General features: G+C 42.7%; 1 protein-coding gene across 1 annotated transcript in view; it reads right to left on the reverse strand.

Moving 5' to 3' along the window:
• The window catches only part of FRMPD3 (FERM and PDZ domain containing 3), a 786,479-nt gene that overhangs the window by 211,918 nt on the left and 549,653 nt on the right, over positions 1 to 24,908 (reverse strand). The window contains exons 10-11 of the mRNA XM_086964646.1: positions 20,406 to 20,495; positions 18,041 to 18,220 (exon numbers count right to left, since the gene is read on the reverse strand). Coding sequence (XP_086820772.1) covers positions 18,041 to 18,220; positions 20,406 to 20,495 — 270 coding nt within the window. The remainder of the gene's footprint in view (positions 1 to 18,040; positions 18,221 to 20,405; positions 20,496 to 24,908) is intronic.

Below are 24,908 nucleotides of genomic sequence, written 5' to 3' on the forward strand. Positions count from 1 at the left end.
CTGGACAGTTGTAAATACCAAGGGTGCGAACGTTGGAGCCTCGTGGGCTCAGGACAACTGAGTAGGTCCTCAAGAACCTCTCTGGCTCTAAACTACCCACTGCGGGCGTTCGTGGGAGTCTCTCCTCGGGAGACTCGAAAACGGAAATGCCCCCAGAGCCCTCTCAGGGCTCCACACAAAATGGCCCACTCGTTGGAGTCCCGCTCGGGGGACTCAGGATCAAGAATTGCCCCCAAGAGCCTCGGGGCTCTCCACAACACTGCTCCTGTCGGTGGAGCGGCCCGCTGACAACCGGGACCGCTCTGCTTTCACTCGGGAGGCCCCCGCCCTCCTGCACTCACCGGCTCTCCTGTGGCGGGCGGGGCTCCTCTCTCCTCACGGGGAGCCTCCCAGCAGCAGCGCGGGGCTCCTCTCTCCTCACGGGGAGCCTCGGTGACGCTGCAAGCTGCTTCCTGCTCCTTCGGCTGCCTCGATGACGCGGGGGAAGGCTCGGCCGGCTGGGCCAATCCCAGCGCGGCCGGGCGATGACGTCAGCGGCTGCTTTCTTCGCGGCTTCTCCTCAGCGAGGACAACACGGGCAATGCCGGGTGGGCTCCGGCTCGGCAAATTAAAAACAAAGCGAGGTGGCACTCGCTACGCGCCGCGACGCGGCAGATCAGGCGGCCAAATGCCGGGTGGGCACCAGCTGTGCACAACAGCGCTCCCCAGCGCTAGGACCAACAATAAGGCGCTTTCAAGCGCTAAAGGCAAATAAAGCGCTCTTAAGCGCTAGAGGCCAAGCGAAGCGCTTCCAGGCACTAGGGAAAGTCCACAGCGCTCCCAGGCGCTGGGAACACAAGCACAGCACTCCCAGCTGCCCTCAGCAGGGCAGAGTTCCAGCAAAAGGTCCTTAGGTAGGCAGGGGGGCAAGGCTGGACCAGGGGCCAGCTCACTGGCCCTCCAGGCAGGGAGGCAGTCCAAGTGGCGGTTCCTCCTGGCCCCAGCAGCAGCAGTAGCAGCCCCCTCAAGATCCTAGAAGAGAACAAATTCAGTGGGGACACAGCCCCATTTTTATACACTGAAATCCTTTGTCTGTAGGTGCAGGGTGGGGGAGAAACCAGTCGCAGCTGGTTCTGGAGCACTCTTGATGGGCCAACCACCCATTTCATTCACTGGGGAGGCTAGGGTCGTTAGACACACCACAGGGGGGCGGAGCCAGCATTGTGTGGGGAAAACCCAGCCCATCCAGGACACAGGTACACTCCTCCCACACATCACTCATGCTAATCTCCCACTCACCACCGGGCAGACCCATCCAGACTTCCTGGAGCCTGGCATGCCAGCCAGCTCCAGCCAATCACGCTCCAGTACCCTCACTGCACACATATCTCAATGTCCAGAAGTAGCACTTCCCAACTAGACACACACATGCCGCAGACACCATCTTGCAGCATTCACTCTCACGAGTTTACACATACCAAACTCGAGCCTGCACTCCCCACGCATCAGGAACTACCAGGGACCCACACATTCCCCATGCATTCCTATGGGAGGGCAGGCCAGCCATACTACGCGCACGCACTTTCACTCTGGGACCCAGGGAAAAGGTGCGCCAAGCCAGAAATCATGAACGCCAGGTCGCCATCAAAAGCAAAAAGTTCAGGGGTGAACCAGCCATAAGGGCCCGGGTCCAACAGTGTTACTTAAAAACGACTTTGTGAACATAATGGTGTGTCTTATCATGTGTTGTGCGCATCTGTCAAGTGTGTCTTGCAAGTCTCCTGTGGCAGTGTTGGTCCTTGCGATCTAATTGGAATGCTGGTGTTTTTGTATGCATGCGTTCTTGGGACTCACTTGAGTTGGCTACTCAAGAGAACTGTGTGTATGCTCACACCAAATAAATACGTACTTTAGGACTCAACATGGCGTACCTACCCTTCGAACTCTGTTTTTCAATGCAATGTGAAGTGTAGGAGATGAATTCCTACCTTCTCTACCTAAGGTGCACCTAGTGCCTTAGAGCTCTTTCTTTGTTTTAAGAACAAACAAGCGATACTTTGACAAAATGACTAAGGTCCCACTGCAGCTGGAGTGCACAGTCTTTATTGTTTATCAGCGTCTCAGAACATCAACAAAACAAATAGGCAAATTGATGAAAAAAGGGACGGAATTAGTTACACTTTGACCCCTTGGATAACCTACAGTCCTGTCAAGTATCACGCATTGAGTATGACGCTAATGCATTTCAGTGTGGTGATCCGCATCACCGCACTGAAATGCATTGTCATGCATTATAGCGACGTTCTGTGCTGCTATAAAAATGCACATTCTAAATTGAGCTACAGCACCTGTCAGCGCGGTGCGCACACTTCTCCCAGCAGGCAAAGGCTAACGGGGCTGGGCCTGGCTAGATCTGGTTGCAGCTCTGAAAAGTTAAGTACCGCTACAATGTTACAAGTTGTAGAGGCACGTGCCGCCGAAATTAAACTGACGTCACTGCAGTGCCCACTGGTGACGTTAATTGACTTCCTGCTGCCCGCACTTATTTACGTTCTGTGTAGCTCCTGCTCCTTCCTCCTGACATCGCCGCTCTCATCGCAGCAGGGAGGCAGGATGAGGTGATCTTGCGTATCGGCGCTTTCGTTTTCGAGGAGCAGCAAATATCTTCAAATCACTGCAACATCAACGCGTAAGCCCCTGCTGCAGCCGGCTTACCTGTTTGATGCAGAGATGAGACGGCAGATAGAGGAGGTCTGCTTCCAGACTCCGAGGCGCGAGACCCTGGGGAGTTCAGGGCAGTGAATTTACATGGTGTCACTTAGAGCTAAGGTAAGGAGACGCCGGTATGAACTTCCTTGTGGTCACTGACTTGTGTTCAAAACGGAGGTCTGGTCACGGAAGCTCTGATTTCATTATGTTTAATGTAGGACAGGAATAACGTCATTTCTTTTGGGCTCGGCGGGAACACCCGATCTTTAAAGTGGTGCTTGTGCTAACAGCGTTGCTCTTCAAACTCTTTCTGTGGCACCTAATGCAGTGTAATTCCTTTATGTGTGTATAGGCTGGTAATTCAATTATTGCATTAGCAGAGGCAGGCGATCCCTGGCACAGCTCCTCCGAAGAGGAAATACACGGAAGTGCCCCCTCCCACCAAAGGATTGGGGGTGCTGAGCCACAGTCTGCCATACACACCTACTCTCCCCACGAGGTGTGGGCATTAGAGTGAGGCTGGCTGTCAAGGAAACAACCATCTCAAGCCCCCCCGCCCATCCTCACCTGAACATTCCAGCATGGGGCTTAAATTGAGTTGAAAAAGTGTTCGTAGTTATATAGCGCTTTCCCACCACTTGCACGGTATCAAGGAACTAGCCTGACAGATAACCCAGGCAACAACCCCTGGTCGCAATTGGCCTGTTCATCTCTGGTAAGTACACAAACACCTCTTCCCTCTCCACTGGCAACCAATGTTGTGCCATCAAATGGCTGCAATACCAGCTTACTGGCTCTCCTTACCCATGCCTCAGTCTCGTCTGTTTTGCTTAATAGCCACAAATCTGTGCGTTTTCATCATGCCCTGGTAGAGCTGAACTTCTGAAAGAGCAGTAGTCTTAAGTATATTAATTCATTTTTTGCCTACCCCAAAAATCTATTTCCAAGAATATCTGCTACATTAAATCATTGAAATAGGTTTTGAAACTCTGAAAGGAAACCCACAGTTACGTTTTTTAAAGTATATGCATTCATGTTTTGCCTAACCCAGGTAACCCTGAGCACTTACTTCCAAGATTTTTAAGATCGTCTTAGTGTTGTTCTCAAGTGGGTGCCATTTCTAATAAGTGTAGGTTTCCCACCTCTTCATTGCTGGATTTGCTTGCGAGAAAGAGTCACTCATAGTCGTTGAAATGTCACTCATAATTACAGTAAAATTATAAAAATGTCACACATAGCAATCTGAAACCTTGGCAGCTATGATCCTACGTCCTTTACAATCTGGAGGAAGACGGCCATTCGTGGCAGTAACTTTATGTCCTGGTGGCCTCTTGCTTATAACTGTGAAAAATGAGCATAAGCAATATCACTCGGCGAGTGCGAACCTGAACCTAATTGCATTTTCATTTCTAATTAAAAGAAGCAAGCAGCGCGACGTGACTATGTACCTGGCTGATAAGTTATAACCTCTCGGTCACTTTGTCCATATACCCGTATGTATTATCTGTAATTGCAGGTCTGGTCTATATGTGCATTAATACTTGTGTGTGTGCAGTGGTGCGGGTGTGTTGACCCCTATGTAAAGGTATACCTTGCCCTCTTTTAGATGTCTGCTGGTCTGTGTTTGAAAGGACCTGTCTGTTCTTCTGTGTTCATTGTTGTGTGTATGATTGCTGTCCTCTGTACATGGATGTCTAGCGGTGCTGGCCTTGCTGCCTGTAAGAATTTTCCCTCCCACTCATTACCATCCTTTCTTTCATGCTTACGTGTGTGTCACCTGTATAGAGTGCCTGTTATTGTGTGTTGTGCATACATCTTTGTATCTGTTTCTATGGGTTTCTGGGTGCCTTTGTGTCGATTGGTTTATGTGTTATGGATACCTGTTAGTTGGCACCAAATAGAAGGAATTTCTCCGAAAACCGGACAGAAATGAAGTAAACGTTGACATTTCAGTCCCTTTAATTATATCCATTGTCGAGTGTCTGAAGGTTACTCTTGCGTTCCTGCAGTCACATTTTGAGCAGTCTCTATCACTTTGTCTGACAATCTATCTTTTTGGCCAGCCCTATATTTCCATGTCCTTGTGTGCTGTGTGACTGCAGGAAAAACGGACTCACCTCAGGGCAGGCCTGCTGACAGCTGTTGGTGGCAGACACGGGGGTCGGGCTAGGCTGCAGAAGAATAAAATTATGGCCCCCTGCCTTCAACTAAGTACCGACGACGTCCATGCGCACCTCTGCTCCTTGGCTCTCGTCACACCTGTGGCAGTCACGCGCAGTTAATTACCTAATGCGCATGCGGGTCGGGAATTAATTACACCAACCAGCCGGACCCTGGAGACTGAGGCGCGCAGACGCAGAGGAGGAGACAGTGACTGCGCGCTGCGCACAGGCACCTCCTCCTCCATCATTTGTTTTGTAAGGTTGCACATTCAGCAATGTGTGCACACCGGACCAGTCAATCAGGCTTGCTGGCACTAGAATTCGGGGCAGGCCTGCTTCTGAACTGTCTGTAACTTAGAAGTCTGAGAGAGTCTTAGACATGATCCCAATGAGGTGAGTGACGCTGTTGTGGCTGGGGGCTGACTTTCAGTCCGACCGTCACAGGCTGTGACGGTCGGACTGAAAACCGGCCCCCAGCCACATAACCGGCCCCCTTTTTGAAAACCGGCCCCCACCCCCCTCCAGCCTACCGGGGGATTGCCCGGTGCCCGGACTCACCAGTCCGGCCCCGGGCTTAGGTCTTAAATGCTGCCTTCCCATTGGTTTTAGCCTTGTTAGTCCCTCCTCCTGACGGCCATGTCGTCATTTATATCCTTCCATGGCTACAGACCCCTTTACTTTCAACACTATTTTGTTCCCGTGCCTCCCCCCTTTGCTCCCACAGTCCGTGACTTCTCGGCCCACAAGCAACTCCCTCCCCCACACTACCATTCATGCCTTTTTGCCCGCCCGCTCTCCCGTTTCAAATGCAATAGGTCTCGCGTAAATGAAAGTCCTATTGCATTTCAAAGGCTTGTTTTTAAAGTAGTTTGTGCAGAGGAGGAGTAGAGAGCTGGAACAGGATGCTAGAGTGTCTGTGCAGAAGCATGTGCAGTCATTTACATTTATGTGCACTGGATGCCCGGTCACTAGTTATATTGTACACTTGCGCGCCACAAAGTCACATTCCTTGGTCTTCTTCTGCCATTACAGAGTGGATACTCACTGTGCATGTCCCACATGCTTTAATTCATTTCAAGAATCTCCAGCGGACTGGTTATTTTCCTGTTTTTCTCATGCGGCAGCAATAGATGTAAAGCAGAGAGACTAGCAACAGGTGCTTATTGAGAAAAGTGGTGTGTATGACAGACTTTAAAGGAGCGGGTCACGGTTTTATCCTGAACTGAAGATGAGGGGCTCCACAAGCCACTTGTTTGATGCATCTGCATAGCTTTTGCGTGCCTGAGAGGTGCCACGTCTAGGGTAACCAACTGGCATAGGTGCAAATTCAGGACAGTGAGGGTAAAAATTCAGGACAAAGGGTTAAAATTCAGGACAAAAGGTCAAAATTCAGGACACGTCAGAAGTGGTAGCGCAATAGCATATAAGTAAGTAAATAGACAACCATCTAAGTACAAGTCAAAATAAGTTTATATTAGGTTGAGAAAATCGTGCACTTCACGGTTTTTCAGTATGGCCGCACATTGCTACCTTAGACGATTAAAAATTTGCATCTCGTTCCAGCAGATAATTTAGTCACCAGACAATGGTGAACCATACCAGAATATAAGTGAGGCTGCTTTTATTGTTGATTGAAAACGGCTAGATATACAAGGAACTTTACAGTGCCAGCCCCCAGTAACAAAACCGCTCCCCCCCTTTCCAGCCTCCCAGGAAAACACCTGATGCCCGGTCCGACCAGTCCTGCCTTGCTACCACCTTTCAATGGTGCCCCTCATCTTCACTTAGACCGTCTCTCATGTGTATTTAATTTCTCTTATAGTGTTACTCATCCCAATTATGTAGGGCAGGGTGTCGGAGTGCATTACATCACACACATTATATAGCGACAATGACTCATACTAACATGAAAGTCAATGTATAGGAAATGTTACTTAAGATAATAGGTGCTACAAGGTATAATTCTTTCATCTATCATTAAGTCTTTCACCATTCATTCTGTCCTTCAATCAGTGTGCCCATTTATATCCAAACATATTCAACCATTTGCAACCTAGCCACCATATATCCTTCCATCCATCATTTCACTCATCTATCCCCCCATCCACCCTTTCACTCATCCATCCATTATTCATCTACCCACCCTTTCACCCTATCCATCCGTTATCATCCATCCACTCTCCCACCCATCCATCTATTCACTCATCCATCCAGCCATTTACCCTTTCACCCATCCAGCCATCTTTTCACTTACTCAGCCATCCACCAAGTCACTTATCCTTCCACCCATTCAGTCATTCATCCTCCCTTTCCCTCTCCATCCCCCTTTCACTTATCCATCCATCCATCCATACATCCACCCATCCATCTACTCATCCATTCATTAATTCCATCCATTGATCCTATTACTCATCCATCCTTTCACTCATCCATCCATCCGTTCTCTCATCCATCCACCCTTTCACTTCTTCACTCATCTATCCATTCTTTTGTCCATCTACCCCCTTTCACTCATCCATCCATCCATCCATCCTTTCACTCATCCATCCATCCATTCACTCACCCATCATCTAAGCTTTCAATCATTCATCCACCCTTCCACACACTCATCCACCCTTTTACCCATCCATCAACACTTCCACTCATACAACCATCTATTTACCTTTTCTCTCATCCATACTTCCATTCATTCACTCATCCATCCAGCCATTTACCCTTTCACCCATCCAGCCATCTTTTCACTTACTCAGCCGTCCACCCAGTCACTTATCCTTCCACCCATTCAGTCATTCATCCTCCCTTTCTCTCTCCATCCCCCTTTCACTTATCCATCCATCCATCCACCCATCCATCTACTCATCCATTCATTAATTCCATCCATTGATCCTATTACTTATCCATCCTTTCACTCATCCATCCATCCGTTCTCTCATCCATCCACCCTTTCACTTCTTCACTCATCTATCCATTCTTTTGTCCATTTACCCCCTTTCACTCATCCATCCATCCAGCCTTTCACTCATCCATCCACCCATTCACTCGCCCATCATCTAAGCTTTCAATCATCCATCCACCCTTCCACACACTCATCCACCCTTTTACCCATCCATCAACACTTCCACCCATACAACCATCTATTTACCTTTTCTCTCATCCATCCTTTCATTTATTATCTATCCATTCACCCTTTCATTCATCCATTCATCCTTTCAGTAATCCATCCAGCCATTCACACATTCCTTCACTTATTTACTCACCCACCTTTTCACATTATGAGCTGAGCCTTTGTCTGCAGAGTTGCAGACAGAAGAGGCCCATCCAGAACTTTACCCCTGCTGTAATTCCTAAAGCAAGGGGTGGGGTGGGGTGGGGGAAAGTTCACTATGCCCCTACACACAGGCAGTCTGAAAACGCTGAAGTCATGAGTCATGCATGATGCACAGTGCCAGGATGTGAGGTGACTGTGAACTGGGGGGTCTCTTCAAAGGGGGTGTTCGATGTAATTAAGGACGTGGTATAAAATACCTAGGCTAAAAATCAGCACTTAGCATAGTGTTCCGCCCGACTGGTATTATGTTGTTTATGTCATTGCATCCAGATATATAATAGAGCAAGTATCATTACCCCAACAACAAGCCAGGACTATTGGCTTTGTCAATGGTTGTTAGTTTCTTAAAATAAAAAAGCAGCAACCATGGCTTCTTTGATTATAATATTGAAAATACTTCAGTTTAAAAATGATGAGACAGTGAAAGATGATAACCCGTTCTTTTTAACTTATTTTACGGTCTTCTTTATATAAAATGTTTTCCAACGTTGCTAAAGTTGCAGCATTAGCGTTTTACCTTATATCTGCCCTGCTGTACACTGAGGTAGGAGGAGGCCACCACATGCTGTCACACCCCAGACTGCCCCATTGTCATTCTGTATGTGGCAATTAGCCGGCATACAGAATGACAATGGGCAGGTGGGGTTGCACTTGTGCTCGAGGAGGAGTGTGAGGCGCCAGCATCAAGGGTCTGAGGCCTCTCACAGGGGAGCAGTGCTGCTCCATGTGATGGCCAAAATTACGGACAAAAGGCATCCGTAAAAGGGATCCTCATGGACAACGGACGTGAGGTCCAAATTACGTCAGCCTTTGGTCGGACGCTTTAGGCTCCAGGGGTGATAAAGGATGCAGCTGAGGGTACCGTGCTGCCCTTTCCCTGGAACTCGTCATCACAAACACGCTCTTTGGCACATACAAAATGAACACCTCTTTGTGGTAATAATTAGAAATATAGAAGGTATGTTTCCTAAAAACTAAAAAGGCACTAAGTAGAATAGATTAGTAGAGCTTCCTGATAATTTTGCTCTTATACTTCTTAGGAAGAAATATTTCTTGATGCAAACCGGGACTGTTGAAAAACTGAGTATTACCAACTGAATTCTAAAGAAGATTGCAGGCACACACCTTGTGAAAGAATAGTAAGTCCAGTCGTCTGTCACTTTAGGAATAGTATTCAAGCATGCTACACTGGTTGGCAGTTTTGTAGATTTGTAACTTTTTTCCCCCAAAGAGATTTGTATTAAAGGGTAGTCATATGGGAAGACATATCCTTGTTAATCTATGATGCCCTCATTATCTATATCTTTTTCTTTTCACGGTTCGTTTCTATTCTTCTTGGTGATGGCTTTTGTGTATGCCTTTGACTGCGATATGTCTGATATCGCTGAGAGAACTAAATAAATCAGTCTATTCACTAGCCCAATCTAGTTTGGAGACCCTCTTCACAGCTGTGTGGCCATTGGCTAGCTCAAACGTAAACTTGAGCAATATGTTTTTAAAAAATGATGCTCTGTATATACGCACATCAATTTCTATTTTTTTGATTTCAGATCCCTTGGCTTTTGTTGTGTAAGGAATGTTTGTATCTGCATAGGTCCTGAGGAAGGTGGTACATAACCCACCGAAACGCGCGTCGACCTTGCGTGGAATCCAACTTTAACATCTGATGGTCAAAAATTTAGGCAGTATAAATTCTCTCTCTGCCATATCACATCAAGATTTGTTCAGATACTGCATCTGTATGGAATGTGTGAATGGTAATAGGTTAGAATGAATGCTAGTGTATGAGTGGTATTATATTAATAGTGTAGTGTTTTTATAGTCCAGGGGCTATTTGCTATAAGATTGTTTGTATTTGCTGTAATATGTATTTTGCACAAAATAATATATACCAAAAAAAAACAAGAATATTTTTAAGAAATAAAAATGAACAAACAAAGAATGATGGACTTATAAGACATGCAAATGAAAAACAAAGAATGATGAAATAAAATATCAAAGAAATGTAATTCATTAGTCCTAAGGTTATTGTTGTGTATGAACAAAGTAAATATATGTAAATCATGCTAATAATGAAAAGTATATAGGTCTTGAGGGAATTTCTCCAGTACTTGTTACTTTATTTCCCCTCTCTTCCCTGACCTTAAAGTAACGTTAGAGGGGTCCCCTCCTTTATGTGTCTACACTCTGTTCATACTTCCTTTTTTTAGAACTGGTCGGAGTTGCATGCAGCGAAGGAGTGTTGGCCCTGGGGCTCAGGTAACCACAAAAACTTTAGTTTTTTGACAGACTTCTAATGTCCGAGATTATTATTATTACTTTAAACTTTTTTTCTGTTTTTCTGATCCCAGTTTATCCTGTACCACAAGTCAGATGAGGTAAAAAAGAGCAATTCATTTGCTTCTTTTGAGCGGATCGGCGATATCCTCCTGGTACTGCTTCTCTGTGGGTGTCATCCAAATTTGCATTGCATGTCTTTAGCCACTCCTTGATCACTCCTCTTTTGCATATGTAAATTAGGGTATTTTGTGCTTCCCACCCTTTCGCTATTCAGTATACTTGCAGCCTGCGACTGGTGTACATTAATCTGTGGATGCAGAAGTTACGCTCACGCAGAGTCATTTAGTTAAATGCAGATCAGGGTAATCACACTTCATATTGTCTCGCAGTTTCTGACAATGTTCCAACTCGCGTCTTTTGCATTTAACCGGAAATGACATAAAATGAGAGCAAGTCTGTTTTACAGTAAAGGGAGCTTACATACTCATTCATTCCTAATCCAGTTCTTTACTATATGCACTATGACAAGCAAAGCCTCACCACTACCACATATAAGCATATACACAACAATGTTTTACCATAAGGCACTGCTCATTGCCTCACACATGATGACATAAGTTACATCATCAATTACATCATATATCACGCTCCATTAACATCTTTCATAACATTACTGTGGTCAGGCAGGGTATAGGATTTTTGAATAAGCTTTAACATTAGGTCCAACTGTGCTCAAACTATATAATCACCAAATTGGTATACTTTTTCTCCATGGCTAAAAACTCAAAAGGTCTATAAGGCGAGACCGATTGCATTGCAAATGCTTGTTAATTCTGCAAGCAAAAAGTTCTAATAACGCATTTGTACCAGGTCAGTGTAGACACGAGAGACCCAGGAGCTGCTAATTTGATTTTACAGAGTCTGTGAAAGACATGAAGTCAAATGAAGACAGCAGAAAAAAAAGTGAGATGGGACTGTGTTGTGAGTCCTCGTGGAGAAATCAGTCTTGAAGCAAGTAGATTTAAGGTAAGTTTAATTGTAATGCACAACCTGGCATCGAACCACCTCAACAGCCCAGTGCAACTGCCAACTGTCGAGTGCCGTCCGCCTGACATTCGGAAGATACAGAACATGGAATGCAACAAGAATGTGAGGAATGCAATATTCACGAGACAGGTAAGAACACATCATAACACACTGAAAGGTAAGAGAGAAAAAATAAGATTATTATAGAAAGGAAGCTTGTGAGGCGAAAACTTGTAAAGATGCAGATGAAAAGGAAAAAAAATAAGAAATGGTAAAGGAAAAAATTAACCCTGGAATGAAGGAAGAGGGAAAGGAAGGCAGGAAAAGTAACAAGAACAAAGGCAGGAAGGAGTTAAGGAGAGTTGAATGCATGTCTGGAAGAATTGCTGGAAGGAGCAATGAAACAATATATGAAACAATGGCTTTAATGGATTTATGGGTGAAAACTGACATTGGTGGATGGATGAATGGAAGGATGGATGGATGGAATGGTCAGTGAATGGATGGAATGGTGAAAGGAAGCATAAAAGCGTGAATGCATGGAAAAGTGAAAAAGCATGCAAGAATAGACGGTGGACGTTAGGACGGGAGGATGAATGTTCGGAATGGTCGGACCTACTTGCTTCGCTCTCTATCTCTTAGTTATTAGAGAACTAATTCTAAATGGAGGCAATTTAATTTTCTAGCAACTCCCTTGTGTGGTGCAATATAGATATACTTTTCAATGTTTGTCAAAACACACAATACCCTTAGATAACAAGTGCGACGCAGCTTATAATTATTTTCTTTTATTGTGAACTAATTATGCATCACTTGACATTGAAAAACGTATAGAACCAATTCAAAAAAGCATCCATTCATCTGAAGTAGTCCTCCACTGAGGAACAACATTTTCATGCTCAGCTATATCACAAACCACGAGGACAATCCACAAAACTAATTATGGGTACTATTTCATCTACTCATTAAGACCTATATAAACTGGCCCCTTAGTTCTGAATGAAGAGAGCATGAAAAATGATTTTCAAGTGTGCTGAAATATGGATTTTGAAGCAAATTAATCCACCAAACCATTAATTTAAGGTTGGCTTAAAGGTTATTTAGCCAAATCACAAAGAGATTTATACGTACACAAAAGAGTCCTACAGAAGGTCTGATTCACATACTCATGAAGGCCTTTGTGAATTGATTCCATAGAATTATACCTGGGTAACTGAATAAAGTGGATGTTTGTACCAAGAGGTTCTGGGTGACATCAAACAGACTAGAAAGGTGACGATCTAGCTGTCAATGTCGTCACACAAAACCCTGACATGAAAAACGTTCCCTCTCTTTACAGTTATTCATATAAAGTGTATGTTCTACACCAGTCTCATATTGATCCAACATAATTCAATGTGCACAATGGCTGTGTATAGAAAGGTATCCTTTTTATGAAACAGCAGTAGAAAACAAGTTTTGTTTTTTATTGCTTTAATGTACTTGCTGTGAAAACAGCATTTACAAAACTCTGTGCGCGATGGCAGATTGGTGTGGGATAGTGGTTCAATCGGCTTGGAGCTCGGATTGACGATGTGATACCGTCTCTTGTGCTGCCCGAACGTGGAGCTACCAGCAGAGCGCATCCGATCTCGTGTTCACGCTGCAACCCAGTTTTAAAAATATGTCCCGTAAGAAACAAACAAACAGAACAATAGAAATGGGGAACATGTGATGAAGACATATATGTTGGAAGCAATGCTTGGAAAATAGGAGATTATTTGATTCACGTAGACATTGCATTCGTTCTAAAGTGTACCTAATAGGCAAGTTCAATAGCTGCTCCAGTTAATTCTTCCAGAATCCTTAATACTCAGAATAGCACACGTGGGGCCCCATTAGGATGTCCCCAAATGCGATGTAGTGCTCGCAACGCAATGCGTTTTATTTATTTATATGTTTACTTACCTGTTAAGGTCCGTAATCCATACATTACTAACTCCCACGCTGCTCCTCCCTCTCCCCAGGTCACCGCCCGGCAGGTACTCCCACTACCGGCCGCGGCTGTTCTTGGAATGTTTCAAGAAGATTCTCCAAACAGCCCCAATGTTATAAGCACACTAAAAAGCACTCTTCCTATAGAATCGCAAGCATAAGTAGAATAACTGTAAATGGGCAGCCAATGAGAGATATATATATATATATATATTAATATATATACATATATATATATATATATACATATATATATATACCCAAATGCCGCAGGTGGAATGAACAACGCAATCAGAGGCGCAAAGCCAGGCGGCTTAAGAAAGAAAAGACGAGGGATGGGGTATCAAACCTTGGATCAATAAATGAAAGTAAGGATGTGGCCAGTAATACGGTTATTATTTGACTGATGTGGATCTCAATGTGGCAGAAATGCAAAATTTGGCGCTGGGACTATCGTTCTGCCCTAAGACAGGTTTCAAGTATGTTCAATCACGTATTGACGTATTTAAATTTATCAGAAAGTTGAAGCTATTAAAATTCTATAAACTTAATAAAGCTGGTGAGAAGGCCTCGCCCATCATTGCAGAGGATCAACTGAGTCTACAATTTCAGGGATCTGATGTCCCCATTTTAAGAACAGTTAATATGTTGACTAGATCTGCAGATGAAGGAGTACCTAATACTCAAGATGAATTACAGTGCATGGGCATCACTTGTACCAGTGCGGTTGAAACTCCTTTTCGCTCTCCATCAACATTTATCCCCATGATGCCAAGGGATGCCATCGATATATTTGGGGACTGTGTCATCGAAGATCTAAAAGGTCTCAATCGATCGTGTATCCAAAGAAATAAACACAGGCATCATGTTGAGCAGCAATATTTACACATCATGAAAAAGATCAGTGAAACCCAAAACATCATAGTGAAGAAAGAAGATAAAGGGGGAAATATTGTCCTATCGCCCCGCAAAGTGTATATGGTGCAAGCCATGAAACACTTGAACGATACTTTACAGAAAAGCATCTTTTAATGAGCTGAAAACGGTAAAAGAGCAGGTGTTTAAAGAGCTAGCACAATGGAAACGAGAGGGTTTAATAAGCAAAGAGAAGCATAACCTTTTAAGAACTGATTATCCTATCACCCCAACTCTTTATTTTATTCCTACGTTTCACAAGCAAGTAACCCCTGTCCCTGGTCGTCCTATCATTTCCGCTCAAAGGGGTCTATTGGAATCTATGTCAAAGTATGTGGACTTCTTTCTTCAGGACTATGTAGAAAATCTTCCCTCATACATTAGGGACACTAGTCATTTTTTCAAGAATTTGAGAGAAGTCACATGGAGGAGGACTACCACTTCATAGTAATGGACATATGCTCTCTTTACACTAGCATAAATCACCATGATGGCCTGAACGCTGTAAACCAGCTTCTTTCTAACAGAGATGTGTGTTTTTAACAACATAACAAGATGTTATTGAGGATGACAGAGATATGTCTCACTAACAATTTCTTTTTATTAAATAAAGAGGTACAGCAACAGTTGAGAGGAGTGGCTATTGGGGCATGCTTCTCCCCCAGCTATGCATGTTTACATGTTGGCTGGTGGGAGAAGCATGCCCTCGAGTCCACTCACATGACACATTTTCAAACAACGCATCAAATGGTGGAGGTTTATGAATGATGTGTGCGTGATATGGCGAGGCACAAAGGAGTCGGCACAGAAATTTGTGGATGACATTAATGAAAACACTTTAAATCTGCAATTCACTGCCAATATCAGTCATTTAAGAGTGGAATTTTTAGATGTGGAAATTTATGTAGAGTCCAACATCATCAATACAAAGTTACATAGAATGGCCACAACTGGCAATTCCATACTACATGCCAGCAGTAACCATCCAAGACACCTGATTAAAAGCATCCCCTATGGGGAGTTTTTAAGGATTAAAAGGATATGCAGTAACAAAATTGACCTTGATGTATACCTAGCAGAGTCAGTGCATAGATTCAAGGCACGTGGTTACAGGATGAAAGATTTACAGACAGCACTTTCTAAAGTACAGGATCAAATAACTGCACATCTACAGTTAAATAGTGATGAGGCACCCGTAACATATACACCACATAACGAAGGCAGTAAGAAAGCGGTGGTTAGGCTCATCACTACTTACAGTTGTCAGGAAAAGCAGGTCAGAAAGATCATTAATAAAAATTGGCCCATTCTGAAAACCGATATCTCTTTAGCCCCAGAACTTGAAACTTTGCCGGCCATCACTTTCAGAAGGGCACCCTCTATGAGGGATGCCCTAGTGAGAAGTGTAGTACATGTAGGGAGTGCAGGTTTGGGGTAAACAAGAGTGAATTTTTAGATGCTTTTTCCCCTACCCCATATAAAATAAAAGGTCTATATACATGTAAAACTGACCATGCAGCCTATGTTTTGGAATGTACTTGCCACCTACAGTACATAGGTAGTACTAAACTTCCAGTATTCAACCGTATTTTGCAGCACCAAAAAGCGATTCAGATTCCACATATCCAGTCGCACGTCATTTCAAGTTGGTGCATCAGAACAATCTTAAAGACCTCATCTATTTTGTTATTGATGCAGTCCCTAAATCAATTAGGGGTGGTAACAGAGAGAAAAAACTGTGTCAATTAGAGAGTCAGTACATCTTACGGTTGGACACCAAAATGCCGAAAGATTTGAATACAGGAGAAGATTTGTACAATTTTCTGTAAACCTAAAATAAATTTGATTCCTGTTGCTGCTTAACTATTATGAAATATATTTTGATGAGTTTCTAGATGTATGTATTTATTTATGTGTAATGAACTGATTATTTATTGGATTTTAGCCTCACTTTAATCGGATTTTACTGGTTTTACTAGATTCCTGGTTTTACTGGTTTTTATTCGGTGTCTGTTTGTATTTGGATCTAATGATAGTTGGTTTTGCACATTCTTGGATATATATATATATATATTTATATTCTTATTATTGTCTGTAAACAGAGACAGACATTGGAAGAATTATCCCTCCACAGAAACACCTGATTCCTAAAACAATAGTCGTCCCTAAGTCATACAAGTTCCTTGCTAGCACTACCCTCCACCCATCCCTACACCCAAAAACTCCATAATAACACAATTCTCTTGCAAACACCTTCTAGCTGCAACCAATTAGAACAAATCACACCTTCCACAGTATTCCCTAACAGTAGATTTAGTGCACACACCATTCAGTATCAGTCGCTATTTGATACTACTGCAAAGCAGGTCAACATAAAGTTACATATAGAGAAGCGCAACTAAAACAAGAAAAACGTCCAATGTAACTAATGCAAAGATTATTGTATCTTCTTTATTTTTCATCCAAAATCTTTAATTACACACAAATTAGAACATTTACAGCCTCAGCCAACACAATTTGTTGGGTGCAATACCCACCCCAATGCCCTGAAAAAAAATTAGTAACCTGGTGCAAAACCGATATCAGGAACCTAAATACTAGTGACTAACCCAGTGAAACATCCATTGTGTGCCCTAGAAACTAATCAGTGAGCCTGGGCAAAACCCACACCGGTACTCCAAAAACGAATCAGTAACCCAATGAAACGCCCATCATTGTACTTCTGAAACGAGCCAGTAACCCAGTACAACACTCCAACGGTGCCCTAAAACACTCATCTAGTTGCCCTAAAACCTAATCAGTAACCCAGCACATCACCCGTCCCAGCTCCCTGAAAATGAATCAGTAATCCTGTGCAACACTCACACCTGCACATTAAAAACAAATTCGTAACCCAGTGCAACACCCATCCCAGCACCCTAAAAATGAATTATTAAAAGTCACCAATAAATATACTTATACTAAAATTACAAAAACCAAATGTAAAAATTTGAATACAACACACAGTTAAAAATTTAATACCCCACTCACTCAAATCCCAATAAAGCGACAAACCCTGAAATATAAATATGATAATTATATTTAAAAATGATAAAACTATAACTTCATTTTTTTTGTTAATAACATTTTAAATCTTTTACCTACCAGAACCTGAAAATAATAATAAAAAAAATAAACAGTGAATAATTTAACAAATTCAACGTAAAAAATGTGAAATACCTAATAAACGAATTAAAAAACGTTTTTACAGTACCCACCCAAAACCTATGCAACACGCAACATACCTGACAAATAAATAATACAATTGTGTTTATATATTTAAAATATATATACACATTTAAAATTCAAAGAATCAATATAAGAAGTTCATATAAATAATACATTAAAATCCCTTAAAATCAATATTAATATACAAAATTTTAATTTGAGTTATTTAAAACATTAATAATATTGTATGAAGTAGAAAAATGATATGCCTACCATTAATAATACTTACCTCAATTTAAAGACATTGTTGATATTTAGTGTTATCGGTATTGTGACTTCGATTTTTCAGGGGAAGCAACACATTGCACATGTGACATGCATTGTTTACTCACTGTACCACAAGCTTCAATGGTTTCTCCAGACTCAACGAGTAATAACAGAAACAAAACTTCACACTAACCTTGGCATCCAGAATGTTGGTCTCAACACGAGCCACTCCCTGATTTTCTCTGAACAGTTGGATTTTGTTCACTTGGCTGAACTCCGAGAGTACTGTTGTAAGATTATTTTTTAAGTCAATCACGTGGCTGATTCCATGACGCGGACCTACCAATAAGCTTGTAGCGGGCTTTTTCTCGTCCTAAGAGTAAAATACCCCAACAAAAGAAAAAAAAGATTTAGTTCTGTTCAACAAATACTGCAAAAGTCAGATCATCTGTTTACCTTCATCTTATGAACACAAGGCATTTATCAGATTGTACGTTTTACGTTGTGCCTATTTTTAAAGGCGTTCTGTTGCCCTTCCCCTGAAAGGTGGCGTGGTATGAAGGAGGTTCAGAAAGTCTCACTTTGTTCACTTTGTCACCCAGGCTCTTTGATTGCTACGCAACGTAAAGTGGATTTGACAAACCCATTCTATATTACACTACCTGGCAAGCCCAGAGACTGCATTGTCATGTGGATCTTAAAATAAAAGCCGAGGTCAAACGCAAATGGTGTATATTAAAACTAACTCAATTCTGGAAATAGCTCAATCATTATATATGATTGGTATGAAAAGCACAAGGAGATCACCTTCTGTGCAGAACGAAAATAAGTAGGCTAGAAAACGGTACATATGTGTTGTGATTTTCTGACAAAGGACACATTCCACTCAGACCCATCTACTAGACTACGCTGTCACTGGAGATGTTCCTCACTTATATGTAAACCTAAATGTGGAGCAGAAACAAATTGTATAAAATCCCCTTATGGTCAGCTCATATGAAGAAGCATTCAAGCTTCAGCAGTCCAGGAAGTAACTGAGTGGTATTTATACCTCCCTGGCTCTGTTAGTCACAACTACTGGGTACATTTTAAACCCCTGGGCTAAGCATCAATATTAAAACCTCTAGTTGACGCAAACCACTGCAAACCTTGAGTGCCTTCTATTATCATGTCTTTAAAGAATGAAAACATAAACTTATTTTAGTTTCATTTGTGTAACCAATTGACCTCTGTTGGAACAGGTAAAATGTGGGCGATGGTGGCTATAATGAAGAATCATTTTTCTTTCTCAATATGTCTTTCTAGATCCCTAGAACATGCCTGATTTTGTTTCTCCTCTACCTCGTTCCCTGAGATGAGTGTACATTTGAAAAAGTGAAGCCAAAAGATTATGTTAAGACCTTTTCAATATTTCCTTGCATCCCTGCATGGTAAGCCTGAGTGGTGTTTCTTTAGTCAAGGTGGTTGGTTTCTGAATTAAGAATAGTAACAATGTTTTGTGCAAGAATGTAATGTTTGTTTCATCTCTGTGATAACCAAGTGGGACTTTCTGCAGCCAGAGCATACTGAACACTGGTGTTCAGCAAGGCTGGCATGGAGCAGGAACTGGGTGGACTCCTTTTGTTACAGTTGGTCTTACGCTGAAATCGTATATATGTTCATGGGCATGTGACTGATGTAGTTAGCAAGAAAGCTTCTATATAATTACCCGGAAAAGAGTTCAAAACACGAACTCCAGTGTAAATATGGACAGCTGAGATCAAACAATTGTCCACCTATATTGCCATAAATGGTCCGCCATTGATTGTGTCCAATAAATGTACCTATATTGTCTTTTTGTCTTATAGTGTTGCATACTAGCATGTCCCCATGATTCCTTCTGGGTTTTTTTTTAAGTTAGAATGACATTGGCCTTTTTTTCTTTTTTCTTTTTAAATAAAATGCCATCTTTCCTCTCTTTCTGTTACGAAGTACCAGGGCAAATCAATCTAATCAATAATGCAACAGAAATTATAAAACCAAAACGCCTGACCAGATTTTAGAATGATCAAACTGCAAAATTCACGACATAAAAAAACCCATTGCGCTCTTCGTTTACACATAAACACTTATTTTATCACTCTCCATTTACACATTTATGGTAACATTAGAAATACATAAACTAAGTGGTGGTTATGAAAACGAAGACAATCCCACAAGGCAACTGGTAAAGATGGCGGAGAAGAACATGGAGCTTGCCAATAATAAACATTGACTCATCACTCTTCATTTACGGCAATATTTGTAAATGCATAAACGAAGTGATGGTTATGGAAACAAAAACAACCCCACAAAGCAGCTGCTAAAGATGGCGGAGAAGAACATGGAGCTTGCCAATAATAAATATGGACGAGCAATAGCCGAGAGTTTGCTTCTGAAAGGTGAATAGGTGAAGTGAAGTGTGAAGTGTTCAGTGCTCGGCTGCCAGGGCTGACAATGAAAGCAGCAAAGTGAGCTCTCGGCTGTGAGGGAGCTACAGATTCTGGGTGGGGCTACTCACTACAGGATGCAACAATTACCATTCCCACGGTGGTAAACAGGACTCCCGCAAACGTTGGAACCTCGTTCAAGATTCGCAGATACTGCAGCTTGGCCTGGGTTGCTGACACCTGCAAAAAACACAACAAGGATTTCGGGAAAATGAGCGGGGAAAAACAATAACAAGAAAGCCGTATGTGTGAAATCAATAATCGATTTTCTCGATGCAGTGGGACTACTGTAGGGCTATAAATCACAAGGGAACCGTCAGAAAATGAATCTCTCATCACCAGTTTTGCAGTTGAAATATTATCAGACATTAAGTGGGCTATGAACAACTGAAGAACAGACATCTTCAGGTACGGCTTCTTAATATTGTGTTATGAGTTCTAACCCGGTTATCTGGGGCCATATTACGAATAGGGTGTGCTGCCCTTGTTTGCGCCACCCAGGGCCAGCTTTAAGCATGTGCAAGCTGTGCACCTGCACAGGGCCACCAAACCCCAGGGGCCACCACACCAATATATATCCTTAATATAATAATCCTTTGAGGATGGATACATATTTGCGTGGCGGCCCCTGGCAGGTATTTGGCGGCCTCCGGCTCTGTTCCACTTCCAAACACCCTGACCCCCCCTCTTCACTGGCCTCCGCGCCGCTCAGATCCCCTCTTCCGGGGCCCCCTACCTACGCTCCCTGCCCAGGGCCTCCATGAGCCTTGAGCCGCCCCTGCGCCACCTCGCACATTTCAAAAGGTGCGCCCTGCACAAACAAGGAAAGTGCACTGTATTAGAATGAATCTGCTACCCCCCAGGGTAGCTGCAAACTTGCGTTGCACAAGGAGCAGCGCATTCAAGTGAAATCCGGAGCAGCTGTTTAAAAGCTGCTACGTGTTTTCCTGTGCAGGTGGCAACTCGCCTGCACTTTTAAAGGGGATGTCCATCGGACCCCATTTTTCCTCCCATGAGGGCTGACTTTAGGAGGAGCAGTGAAAGTCCACCACCTTTTTGTAGAGCCCTTTCAGCATGCCTCTTAAAGGCATGTTTACCTCTGCGCCCACGTTGGTAATACAGAGCAGGTGCAGAGGCAAAGTGATTTCCTCATTTGCAAATGAGGGAATACTTTTTCATGATAGCACTGGCGCAATATGTGTGCCAGCTCTATCAGTATAACAGAAGGGGGTCGCACAAGTGTCTGTGGGCCCTTCTGTAATAAATACCATTGTGCCCGGTGGGCACGCAAACCGGGCGCACATGCTTGTTGCGCCCCCAGGGCAAAATGTATGATACAGGCCCAGGTTAATTAAAAGAAACAAATGTAAGTTAAAAGCACATAAACGGATACATAGCTTGATTTACAATAATGTCACTTTATCATTGTCTGTTTAGAGTGTGATGCTGATCTGCCCTTATAGAAAAGTAGAGATATACGCTTGATAAAATGCATTCAAGTCACAAAGGGCCAAAGCTACTTAGCTTTTTCTCAGTCAGGCCCTTTGCAACACATGCAAGAAACAAATGTAAGTTTAAAGCATGTAAAAGGATATATAGCTCAATTTACAATAATGCCACTTTTTGATTGTCTGTTTAGAGTGCGATGTTGATCTGCCCTGATAGAAGAGTAGAGTTATTCAGGTAAGCTGCACATGGGCTGATTCACAGAATCGGGCCCTTTGCAAAGGTAAAAAGCCGTTTTCTATGTACGTTAGCGATTCAGCATTAGGAAAGGGCGTGTTAAGGGCTTTCCCTCCTTATAGCGACTCGCACTGGTATGGATGAATATTTTGCAACTGAAATGCGGTCGCGAAACATTAGCTTTTTACCACCAAATTCAGCTTGGTGGTAACCCAGTCACAGACAGAAAGGGGTCACGCCAGGAACTCTTCCCTTTTGTGAACGTATGAGAACACATTTTTTAAGAGCAGGCAGTGGTACCACGGACCACTGCCTACTCTTAAAAAAAAAAGTTTAACTTGTTGCTTTTTTTTTTAACCGCATTCCGTTTTCCTTTAAAGAAAACACTGACGTAGAAAAAAAAGCTGCTTCATTTAAAAACAAACGCAAACTTGGTGGTCTGCTGTCCCCAGCTGGCCACCACCCCTCTGTTTTTAGCGATTCCCAATGGGTCGCCTCATGAATATTAATTAAGTAGGCCTATTGCGACCCCATTAGCAATTGTTAAATGTGTCAACAACACTTTAATAAATAGGTGTTTGCGATTTCCTACTTGCGAATTGCAAAAATTTGCTGTTAGGAAATTGCTAATTGAAAACTACGTATACGTGGCCCAAACTTCCCATTTATGAATCATTAAAAGTACTGTAGCATTGGACCTGAAAGGTGATACCACACATACTGCTGTGTGCAGGTCAACAAACAAACAACATCTAAATGAACACAAATGTGCATGATAAGTCGCATTTGCATTTTATGAGATCTACCTCTCTTTTTAACAATGATTGATCCTACCAATGAAATGCCATTGTAATTAAGCAATCAATCAATCAATCAATCATGACATTTGTATAGCGCGCTACTCACCCCGAAGTGTCTCAAGGCAATAACATTCTAGAGAAAGCGAATTCCTAGGTACTTATAGGCTAGGGTGAAGTCACTTCGCCTTAGGCCCTTTATACCCAAGGTGATAAGTATGAAGGCGTGCCACCCTCTTGGGAAAATATGCTATTGTAACGCAGACACTGGAAATTTGGGGAAAATTCAATAACGACTAGTAAGCTTGTATATATTGTTTGTGATACAATGTAAATTGCAGGTTCCATGAATTTTAAATATTGCCATGTTTCAGCTCTGCTACTTTTTCTCTCGCAGCTACAGGGGTATTTGTGAGGCTCCTAATACAGGAGTATAGAAAAGGGACTTTAAAGATCATGTAATTCAATGATGCATTGGTGGTACCACACTCATTTTAGAAACTGTGGTAATTTGAACTGTGATTTCACCCTCTGAAAAATGCTGAAACCTCTCTCTCTTTAGCGCTAGCTGCGGAGATTTGATGCGCTGTCTCTGAGAGAATACATAATTGCTTCATGGAAACTATAGGTAGTGGTCTAGAAAGCTCAAATAAGTTCACCTATTCTGTAAATTGACAAATTACATTTTTTGACTAGCCTCAAAAAGAAGTCTGACATACACATTGAAACATACTGTTCCAAAAGAATAAGCCGTCTGAGCCCAGTCCCCCACTGTTTCTTTAGCACAGAATTCTAAAAAAACAACTAGAGATGTGCCAATTTATGTTCTTTCAAAAGACATGCACATGACACATTCGAATGTCATATTTCTGGAATAGGCGATATTGAATTTAATGCATTTCTTATGAAACAAGCTACAGACAATTCAACAACCTGATAGGTTTACTTGTACTCTTTACTGACAATGCATATTATCTTTACTGACAATGCATATGGACACCTGCTGTTTAAAATTATGTGATTAAAAGCATGAACCTTTAACCATTTATTGCATAATGTAGGTTTGAAGGGTTTAAACTTGTTAATGAGAGAATCCCTCACCTATGGCTGTTGGAATGAAAGAAACCTCCGGCACCTATTCACTACCACAATTACTTTCTCAATTAATCACTCACTGTGGCCTTGAAAGTCTCCCTAAACCAATACTACACTTATGGTAAATAGAAATGACTTTGAATGATCAATTCAAGGTGCTTATCCACGAAATATGAGCAATGTTAAATGTCTATTTAGAAGATACCCAATACAATGCCAATTTTTTTAAACAATAATTTTGTTTTGAAATGCGTGGTCAGACACTCCATCATATTGCTGTTTGGACATTTTGATTTTCTTATTTTTTTGTATCACTTCATATTAAGTACTGTTTTTGATCAGAGGGGCATGGCCTGACACCAATGAAGTGAGACGTGTGTTGTGGGGCTCACGGCAGAACATGGCCATCTGGCAACATCCTGTCTGAATATTGGCCTACCTCGCCTGATTAGGGGTTTGCATAGTGATGTCTGCCTGTCATTACCTCGGGGGTAGACAAGCTAGCCTACTAGGTCCTAAGTACACCCTGTAACCGGCTTCGGCGAGGGCCGTAGAAAAAGAAGCGCTGAATCATGATGGTGGTGATCACGCTGTAACTGTTGTGGGCTGCAGGAGCGTAGCTGGAGGGAGACCATAGAGACTACTAGGCCTAGCTTAATAACTCCGGCAGTGGGATGTGGATGTATGTGTCCTTTTGGTGTGGTATGTTACCAGTCTGAGGCTTACTGTGAGGCAGTTAGGACAGGCATGGAAGAAGTAGAAAGATTTTGGTGGAGCGGGGCAGCGAGCAGAGCTGAGTCAGCTGTATTGTTAAATGAAACTAGGAACCCAGAAGTGGGGGTTGCATACTGTTGAATCATTGTGCGGCTAAGCAGGGAGCGGTGCACAGCTAGGCTAGGGAAGCCCCTTGGGGTGGTCGCCTTTTCCTTGCACTGTGGTGCACAGCCAACAGTGACCTTGGAGGTGTGGCATCAGGCTGGGTGCTGAGGAGCCCTTGGTATGGCTAGACTGGAGACTA

The sequence above is a fragment of the Lissotriton vulgaris genome, chromosome 4_1 (genome assembly GCF_964263255.1).
Source record: "Lissotriton vulgaris chromosome 4_1, aLisVul1.2, whole genome shotgun sequence".
Lineage (NCBI taxonomy): Eukaryota > Metazoa > Chordata > Amphibia > Caudata > Salamandridae > Lissotriton > Lissotriton vulgaris.